Source organism: Asparagus officinalis, chromosome 1 (assembly GCF_001876935.1).
Source record: "Asparagus officinalis chromosome 1, Aspof.V1, whole genome shotgun sequence".
In the NCBI taxonomy this organism is placed as follows: domain Eukaryota; kingdom Viridiplantae; phylum Streptophyta; class Magnoliopsida; order Asparagales; family Asparagaceae; genus Asparagus; species Asparagus officinalis.
Window position 1 is genome coordinate 107,968,863 of NC_033794.1, and position 10,569 is coordinate 107,979,431.

General features: G+C 35.2%; 1 protein-coding gene across 2 annotated transcripts; it reads left to right on the forward strand.

Annotated features, from left to right (window-relative positions):
- On the forward strand, positions 1,824-9,607 carry LOC109828890 (dehydrodolichyl diphosphate synthase 6-like). Of its 2 annotated transcripts, XM_020395879.1 has the most exons (4): positions 1,824-2,026; positions 3,649-3,734; positions 3,837-5,037; positions 9,047-9,607. In XM_020395879.1, the coding sequence occupies exon 3, from the start codon at positions 3,850-3,852 to the stop codon at positions 4,696-4,698; it is 849 nt and encodes a 282-aa protein (XP_020251468.1). In that variant the 5' UTR covers positions 1,824-2,026; positions 3,649-3,734; positions 3,837-3,849; the 3' UTR covers positions 4,699-5,037; positions 9,047-9,607. The 2 variants fall into 2 exon arrangements, with proteins under 2 accessions (XP_020251468.1, XP_020251467.1); XM_020395878.1 differs by lacking the exon at positions 3,649-3,734.

Here is a 10,569-nt window from a genome sequence, read left to right on the forward strand (position 1 = left end):
CCGTGGAAGTGTAAGGATGTGAGCGGGGCGGCGATGGGGGTGCAGCCCTGGCCGTGCTCGGAGCTCACCGGCACGTTTGAGACTGGGTATTGTTACAATTAATAGAATTTCTTGATTAGTGTTTTTTTTTTTTTGGTTGAGTTGATTGAAGTTGATATTTTCTTAGTTTGAATAAAGTTTTGAGTTTGGATGATACTTTTGTTCGTGCGGACTTTGTAAATTTGTTAGTGTAGTTCGGTCAGTTCAATGGAATCTAGGAGCGGCATAAATTTTATCCTGATTTCCTTTTCACTTGATTGACATGTTTGAGAGGTGAATGTGTGAGATTTTGAGTTCTCGCTCGTCCTTGAGGACATCAAAATAATTTCTGCAGGTTGTGTCACCGGCTAACAAAATTTAGGTAATCAGACAAATATCATCAGTGGAATTTCTAAATAATTGGGGATTACTTCCTAAATCCATCCTTTGAGGGCCTATTACAAAATTAACATGATTTGAGTGATCGGGAAAAAAAAAATAATCCTTAATATATTTGTTCGCGTGAATTTTGAATTTCATGCGTATTCAATTATTCACACTTATAATTGGAGAGGATCTCAAATTTTCATTGGAAACCACTTTTAAAAGTAGGATTATTCCATAGAAACAATTTTTTTTATTTATTTTTAATTTCCATGTAAATCATCTTTAAATGGTTTTTGGCTGCAAATCAACCACTTTGCACACTATTCAGTTAAAAAAATTGATCTCACCCAACTTCTGTTAAGGATCATCTTTCTAACATATTTAATATTTGATAACTATTTATAATATAGCAAAATCGAAAAAACTTGTCCTAAATGTGAGTCTATGTGGTTGATTGCAATGGAAAAAAATATTTAAAGATGGTTTTATGTATAGATAGATAATTAGATGTGGTTTATATAGAATGACCATATTTTAAAGGTGGATTCTAATTAGGTAAAAAGCCAAATATGTACCTTACGTATTGTTTGGTACACGTGAATCAAGTCAAGTGAAAGAATGGAATGAGTATGGGACTATGAGAGTGGAATGCTCATTTTTTTTCTCATGTTTGGATGTAATTACAGAACAAAGTGGGAATGATTTTCTTGTCTGAATAATTAATAAATAATTAAAAAATATTTGGTGTGTAGTTTAATTTTTTTCATTCTCACTTAAAGTGAGAATGTCCATTCCCTAATAACTCATTAGGAATGCACGTTCCTACAAAATGTGAGAGTGAAAAAGAAGTGGGGATAAGTATTATAACTTTCAAAAAATAATGTGTTTGGCGTGCATGAAAGAGAAGTGAGAATGAGCATTCTATTCTTCTTATAGTTACCCTTAATTTGCACTTATATACCCTAAATTATTTTTTGCAGCACTTATATATCCCGAAGTTTTTTAAATTTGGGCTCTAATCAAGTAAGTTATGCAATATGAGAATTTTCTACTAAAACTTCTTATGCAATACTCACATGCTACTGGTAGAACATCTTAACTTGTAATATTTGTTAATTTATATTAAAACTATCAAAGTTCTTTTTTTAAAATAGAATTTTGATGTATTTAAAATAGAATTACGGAAAATTTTTTTACCATAAATTTAATAAAAAAAATTAAGGATTGAAAGTTTAAAATTAGAATACGAGTGTCACATAAAATTTTTTAGAGAAATTCTTGTGTTTGCATAACTAAAAGTATCTAAGTGCAAACTTTAAAAATTTTAGTATATATAACAAATGAGGGTAGGTAAGTGCAAAATAGGTAAAACGATATAGCATTCAAGTACAATTAGCCTTGCCCTGACCATGTGAAGATGCATCGTTGGCATTTTGACCTCAGATCTGATCTTCGAGCAGTCAACAGCAGACGGGGGTTTATTTGCAAAACCTCAACCCTTCAATCTACAATAATTTTGACCCCCCTCCTTTTCTCCCTCCGCCGCTATCTCCCTCAAGTTCGACGATTCTGGAGGCGATCGCCGCTCCGACGGACAACTTCAAGCTTTCAAAAGTAAAAGGTGATTCCTTGAACTGAAAGTTTTGAGAGTTTTTGTACTGGAATCGGTTCTGTTGTTTATTATGCTCTGAGGTCATCAGACATCGAACCGAAATTTGTGGAGTTGATGCGGTGAGAAATTCCAAAAATGGAATCTTTGAGCGCATATGCTTGAATCCGACATTGCTTTTGGTGCATGATGAGTTTTAAGGGGAAAAGGATGGAATAAATGGGTATTGGGTTCCTTCTTTTGCTGTCATATCGTCAAATTTAGGGCAAAATTTAACAGTTCTTATGGGTTTCAGTATCGTCTATGTTTTAGGCGATGAGTAACCGGGGTGTGTGTGTTTATGTTCTGTCTTGTGGTGTCTGCACTTGTGGGTCTCCTTGCTTTAGTTTCTAATTAGGATCTTGCGCTTGATCTCTACACCAATTCGTTCAAAATTGGGTTGGTAACAGATTTCTAAATTGGTTCCTAATTTGATTTGCTTACTAGTTTTCTGACAGAACTACTGGTTTGATTTAGTCATGACAGTAGTGTTCCTCGACTTAAAATCAATCGGTAAGTGTAAGCAGATTATTGCACATGTGTACAAACATGAACATATATCTACATATCTAAATTAAAACTAGATGCCTAATTTAAAACCTTACAGAAGGGGTGGGGTGGGGTGGGGTGGGGTGGGGGGGGGTATTTTCTATGTTAAATTATAAATTACTCTACACCCAATAGTGTGTTAACCTGTTCAAACTTAAGTGTTTATTTTGACTCACTTACCCTTATGATAGAAACTTCAGAGCAACTGTCACATGACATTGTGAAAATTGGAAGTGGCAGAACTTTATTTGAACTTATGATACTACATAACGGTATCACCCTGTGTAACACACCCACAACAAGAGAATCATTACCCATGATAACAAGCTCAATCAGTTCTCAAAGAAGGATATCGGCATTTCAGGCAATAAAGAGTGATTAACAAATTTTTTTATATGTTAATAAATTCTTTGCTTTATTGAACTGAAAAGATGTACAGGATGATTTTGTCTTTGCTCAGCTTTTAGAAAGGTATCAACGTGGTTTTGTTTATTTTCCAAAAAAAAGAAAGAAAGAAAGAAAAAGATAAAGAAGACAAAGATCAATATTTGAAATACCTTGCTAGATGCTATTATAATAATAAGGTCTGCATTTATTGTTGGTGATTCGATAATGTTAAGAAACTGATATTTTTAGTAAGTAAATTAACCAATTTTTTTTATCCCCATATGTTTTTAGCTACTTGATTTTACCTACACAGGTGGATATTCTGTTTATAGACATTTGGATTAATATAGAATCTACATGAAACTTAGTTATGATTATGTGTGCTATATTCTTTTATAACTGTAATGATAAAAAGCATCGTAGATGACAATTGTTTTAAAAAAACAGTCTGGGCACTGGCCTAGGCCTAAGTGGTACCTAGGCTGCCTGCTTCATTCTTGAGAGGCGTCTAGGCGAACATGGGCCACTTATATGGACTCACCGCGTCAAAAATGGTTTATTGCTTGCTTAAGCATAATAACTACTAAAGATATGATCTTGAATCTTTGAAAAGAAATATTTTCTCTCTCTGTGCTAAAAAACGCCTACATGCTGCTTAGGTGCCTAGGTGCTAAGCCCCATGTCCGGGGTCTAGAAGCGCCCTCTGTATTCCAAAACACTGGATTAAACCATTCTTACATAATCAGTAAGCCATACTTAATAATCTCATTTCTACACAAAAGGCACTATTTCCTCATTGTTCTAACTCCTAGTTTTTGTAATCAATCTTCCTTTGCTTGGAGTGCAGGAGCTGTTGGTTAATGGAGAAGAAAAGTAGCATCAAGTCATCCACTCTCCTCGGGAGGATATGGGGTTTCTTTCAAAAATGCCTCTTTTTAGTGCTCTCCTTTGGTCCCATGCCTAACCATATAGCATTCATAATGGACGGAAATCGGAGATTCGCCAAGAGCAGGGGTATTAAACAAGGCGGAGGTCACAGTATTGGCTTTGCAGCCCTCATATCTACTCTTCAGTATTGTTATGAAATGGGAGTGAAATATGTAACTGTATATGCTTTCAGTATCGATAATTTTAAACGAAAGCCAGAAGAAGTCCAATCTGTGATGAAGCTGATGCAGGAGAAAATAGACGAACTTCTTAAGGAAGAAAGCATTGTGAATGAGTATGGTATTAGGATCAATTTTTGGGGGAACCTGAAACTTTTGAGCGATCCAGTAAGGTTGGCAGTTGAGAAGGCAATGACTACCACAGCCAAGAACACAGGGCCGGTACTCTCAGTATGTGTGGCCTACACCTCTACAGATGAGATCATGCATGCCATTGAAGAATCATGTACAAAAAAGATCAATAAGGTACAAGAAAGGAATGGTAGTGGTTATGAAATTATGGAAAACTTGGTTTCAGTAGCTGATTTGGAGCAGCTTTTGTATACGGCAGATTGCCCTGACCCTGATATTGTGATTAGGACTTCAGGGGAAACTCGTCTGAGTAACTTTCTTCTGTGGCAGACTACTTTTTCGCACTTGCAGAATCCGTCCCCTCTATGGCCTGAGTTCTCTTTTAGGCACTTGGTGTGGGCTATACTGGAGTACCAGAAGGTCTACCCTTATTTAAAAGAGCTAAGGAGCAAAAATAAAAAGCAGAATTGAAGGATTAGTTCCAATTTTTGGATACTTAGTAATTTTTATATGTCTCGTATTCTGATTTTGACCTATATGAGAGTCGTACCTTATTTTGTGGAATATATATGAAGTTAGATGACAATGATCAATATACAAGTGATTCAACATACATCTACCAGTTGTAAACTGTGAACAGTACATTATAAATATGTGAACTCCCCTAAAGACTCTCCTTCAGAAGCCAGTGGCAACTCTGTGGTGATTGATAATGGGAAACTACCCTTTAAGAGCGATTAAAGTGGGATGTTAATATTATTCTGAAGCTTCCTGCCTCTGTAAAGAAGGTGCAACTTCTCGGACCAATAGGTAAATTTGCTAGTGATTTGCTTTATCAAGTTTCTTTACATTCTATGTAGATAAATTTGATCCACATTTGTGTTTTATTTGTTCTTAACTGGTTTTATTTTATGCTTGCTATAAACCTGATTAAATTTTATCCATATTATAAGCAATTATGCATTTGCTTGCTTTGATTCTTGTTTCTTGGATTTTGAACTGGATATGGTACATGTTATGAGCTAAAAGGAAACTAATGATTAAATTCTTACATCTTTGAGGGAGAAATTTTACTAAATTTTCGTATCTAAGCGTGCTTGTTAAAAACTAAATTTTGAGATGGGTGAACCTGCTGGGAAGTTCCCTTTGGACCTGCAAATACTATTATATAAATAAATTTAGGCGCTGTAGGCAGATAATATTTTTTGATCATATTTCTTCTGACCAGCAAAATTTGTTATTCTAACTAATCTTGTAAGATGAAACATGTGGGGAACGGAAACAAATTCCAGCACAAGAGCATAAACTCAGCTAACAGCTACCACCCAACAGCAAATAATACAAAGACATACTACTTACCTTAATTATATAGTAAGTACTCTCTTAGAATAATAACACTTGTGTTCAAATACCTGAATGACTAAAGTTTCGATCACACCAAGCACAGTTACATCCTTTGCTCATGCTTACTCATGAAGAACAAAACTTGTGATGTTTATAGTCTCAAGTTCAATCAAATTCCAAACTTCCTACAAAATAACATTCATAGTATGACAGAAGACATTCTTTAGTCCCTTACAAGGTACACAGATCTCAAATTAAATGTTAGCTAATACAAAATTTAGGATATATTTTGTATGTAGTACATCTGGACATCACAAATTGATGGAGTACACCAACCTTTAATGTATACTGTAAATCTCTCCAAAATTTGATAAAGTTGTGTAAAACTGGCATGGAGGTTCACTTGTTTACAGTTATTCAGTTGATTTTATGGTTTACTGAGGTATAAAGGGAATACAATGCATTTTAAGGAAAAAAAGAACATTCTCACTTAACTGGAGGAAGAAAACACCCTGAGACGTTTACATTTGCTTGAGTTTAATTCACTCTCCTGTTCTTCTTCATTCTCGAACATTTTTCCTGACTTCTGTTTCTTTCTTAATTTTTTCTTTCATTTGTTTTCACTTGAAATAAGGTAGGCCTAAGAGCCGATAGTAATAGATTTAGGTTTTCCATTGTAACTAAATCTATTCTTATAAATCATGCATTTAGCCTCTATTAATTCTTTAGTTTTAAAAAAGTACCACAAACTTTTATTATTTTATTAGAAGAAATAACTTTCAGAAAACCCATCTGCACTTAGTGGGGTTTTGCATGAAATCCCTCTGAACTTCATAAATCATAGAAACCGGGTGAACGTTCAAAATTATACTAACCTTCCTGAACTATTGTAAATTATCATTAACGGCGTTATAGAGTAGAGAGTCTAAACTACTATTTTTCTCTTCTTACCTACCATTACTTGAAAGAGTAATATTAAGTTATGTTAAGTACATGCGGTTCACGTGACCACTAATTTAAAAAGTATCCGCCAAGCCCGCCTAGACGGTACCTAGACCGTCTAACTAGCGCCTAGCGCCTGGGCAGTATCCAGGTTGCCCACCTAGATTTTGGGAGTGTTCAGTGGAGCATTTTTTGCTTACGTGAACTGGACTCTTTAGGCATTAATCGTGATTTTCTATGTTGTAACCTCCACGTCTTCTAACCTCCTTCAAACTCCTTTAATATCCAAATATGAACACCTCTACTATCTCCTACGACCTTTAGCAAAAACCTCCTCGATCACCACTTAAATGAAAAAAAACCACCTAGACATCAGTCCGGCACCTGAGCTTTCTATAACTTTGACATTTACTATCAATTATTATAATTAAAAAATAAAAAAAAGAAACATTCCTAGGTTCTAGGTGTCGGGTCCAATGGCTAGGCCTCCTAGCGCTTTCTATAACTTTGTTAGTTATAACTTTGGTTATTTAGTATTTAAATATGTATGATTTATTAAGGATCTAAGATTGCTATTTATTCTTTTTACAAACTTATATAAATTTAACACATATTTTTATCAATTATTATAATTAAATGATTTAAAAAATAACCAAATGCCTACGTGTCTAGGCGCTAGGTGTTGGCTCAAACGCCTAGTCCGCCTAGCACCTTCTGTAACATTGCACGTGACACGTCACAACTTAAGGCAACTGCCAGTACATGTGACAACTTAAAGTAACCGCCATTAGTCATAGCACTTATGCAAGACAAGTGTAGGGCGTTTCTCTATGACTTATTAAATTCAAGGGATTTTGTGCAATACCTCCCTAAGTTCAGCGACTTTGTTTGTTTGAGAAAATTATCATAAACTTATATTTAGTCCTAACTTTTGTTGCAGGATAAGCATGCAAATAAATTAATTATTTATAACTTACTTATCTTCTCTTGCCTCTCCCCTATTTTCTGAAAACATCATAAAATTGAAACTCATTGCAGCAACTTGGAATAGATAAGAGTTCATGATAGTTTTTTCAAATACACGAAAGTTCTTGGCATTGGTACTAAAGAAATTACCCTAATTTTCACCTCTTATTCATTCCCAATATTTCAACAGTACTTCTAACTTATAGTTGACACCCCTCCTGATTGAGTTATTAAACCAATAGCATAGAAGTTGAGAACTTGGGACGCTATAGTGAACCACGTCCTGAGTTCAATCGTCCTAGATTCGCATGGAACATTACCCGATTCATCAACAACGACCCGATTTAGAACTCAAACCATTTAAAATTTTGGGGGGAAAAGCTCTTTTTTAAAAAGAATAAACAACAAAAACCGTAAGCAATTAAGCAAATAAAGTATGCTTACCTTATTGCAACATGATTCTCAATGTCTTTTTTACCATTACTAATATCAACTAACATATTTCCTAAATTTGACTCTTGCAAAACCTCAAATTCCTACTTTTAAGGACTGAACCTAAAGCGTACCACATACTCTAGCAGACCGTATAAACATAATCCCCTCGGACTTGATTCCTAATGAGCGGCGTACCACGCTCTCGTACCCGTCCTGTGAACCGGAACGAACGGGGTTCCATGCAACTATGCCCAATAGTTTATTATCAAATAAGAGAATCTCTTACTATTTTAATCTCCCCTTCTTATGAACTTTACATACTCTGCTTTACTCTGAGACAGATGGAAAAAAATTATTTTCTTTTTTGTCTGAATTGGATGGCAAAATTTCTCTTCAAGATGAATGATTGCTTATCTCTTTGCTTTAGCATAGGCTGTGAGAAGGGTATATCGAAGGAAAAATGTCAATTTTCTGACTTGTGTTCAGTAACCCTGATACCTGCAGTAATGTTTTCGCAGATGTTACCGATTATAACCTGAAGAATTAACTGCTTTAATATTGATTTTACCAAGACAGCTGCCATCCATTTTTGTACATCCTGAGTGGGGAAATTTCTTTATTGAGTGAAAAAGGTTAATTGCGCGTACACCCCATGTACTATCGCCCAATTGTGGATACATCCCCTGTAGATCTATTGCTTTGGATAGACAGTAGTTCCATTGTTGCAGGTAGATCCTCTGGCTAAAAGTTTAGTCTAGTTTTTTTTTTAAATTTTACCCTCAGAGAAAGAGAAAATTGACGAATAGAGCTCAAGAGGGTGAAAGAGTATAAAAAATTCACTCAGGGGGGTCTATCCACAATTGGGTGATAGTACAGGAGGTCTATCCATAATTAACCGTAAGCAAAATGATTTGAGGCTTAAACTTGTCTGTCTTCGCTAATCTTTGTGTTCATCCTTCGTAGTGTTATATGGTATACTTGCCTGGCTATTGATTTCTTCTTTGACTAAAAACAAGTCTGATGCAACTAATTGTTTCTTCTTACTTCGATTTAAAAAAATGATTTGGAAAATTCTTCAAATTATGATACTTATTTATGCTTGAATGTCTGATCATATACTCCTTGCTTGCAGGAAGGTGGTTGTGAATTCAATTCTGATATCCCTGTTGCTCCTGAGAAGTTCTGCTGCTGTTGGAATTTGCCACAGATAAGCATTGCTCCTTTTTCCTACGTCAGAAGAAAGAAGATGGCTGCTAGTGGTGATTCTGTTATTGAAGCATATAGAAAGAGCATTTGCATGCTTGTAATAGATAAGTTACAGATGCGAAAATCTTGGTAGATATCGTCGATAGTACAGTCTAAATCGAGCTTGATGGGTGTATTGAGTAGAAGAGTCATTCGAATCATTCGAATGACCAAGGTGAAAGCAGTTCCTCCTTTCTACGTGATTCTTTCAGCCAACACGAGGAACTAGTAACTTGGATACCATTTTCTGGCTGAAGATAGTTGAAGTTACTTGATTTGTTTGTATTTGTCCTGTAACAGTTACTTCCTCCTTTAAACCATGTAGGAATATTGAGTAGTAAGAGGGTCAATAATAACAGATGCTGGTTGAATACAAGATCAATGATTCTTGAAGTATATCAGATGACAAATACTGTTTAAATCTTGTATGAACTTGAATTTTCATAAACCTTTGTTGAAGGCTATCAATATTGCTTTAATTGCAAGGCGTCAATATAACTATTGTATGGTGCAAATGCTCCTTGCGGTTCATTTCTCATGGAAATTTCCTCTTCATTGTGGTTACTTTTTCTTTTTTATTGTTGTTAGTTAATTGTTTTTATATCTGACTTTGATGTTCTATGGATTCAAATCCTCTCGAACGGGGGTGCTAATTGGAGAGGGTCTAATTCTCTTAATCTCTTATCTTCTTTCTCAATTATAATGGATGAGATCATGCCACCTAAGATTTTCACTATCACAAAACAGTGGTTTTGATTATAGTGGTCTTCACGATTATCATGGTTTCGAAGGTAAAAATGAAAATCTTACACAGTATGATCTTATCCGTTGGAAGTGATATAGATGGCAATGATTGAGAAAATTAGATCCTCTCTGATTGCCATTGAGAGATTTGGATTGAGATAAGTATATCCCTGTTCTATACCAGAGGTTGAGGCTGTTTTTCCTTATTAAAATCAGAAAATTTTAGTATAACTTCACTACTTTAACGAATTGGATTCATTTTTAGCGCAGCTTTTTTTTTGGAAATGATTGGTATGTTCTCATTCTTTTCTTCAATTCTTTCACAATGACGCATGAAAAAGTAGTGATCCGTAGTGAGTTACTTATGATCGAAAATTTCCCAGTTCATTACGGGTAAGTTGTTTAATCAATTGAAATCTTCCCACTTTGTTACACTCGAGTTATTTTTAATGAAATCTTCATCATAATTAATACTGTTGATATTAGTTGGCCCAAAGGCCTGTTGATGACCTGTTACTTAAAGGCCCAGTTCCCTTTTACATTTGCCCTAGTCCTCTCTATTCCTCTCTCCTACCTGATGGTACTCAATCCCTTTCTCATCTCTGTGTTCTGATGGCCGCCGCTTGGAGTCTCATCTCCTCCATCCCTGTAGGTCGGCTCCTGTCA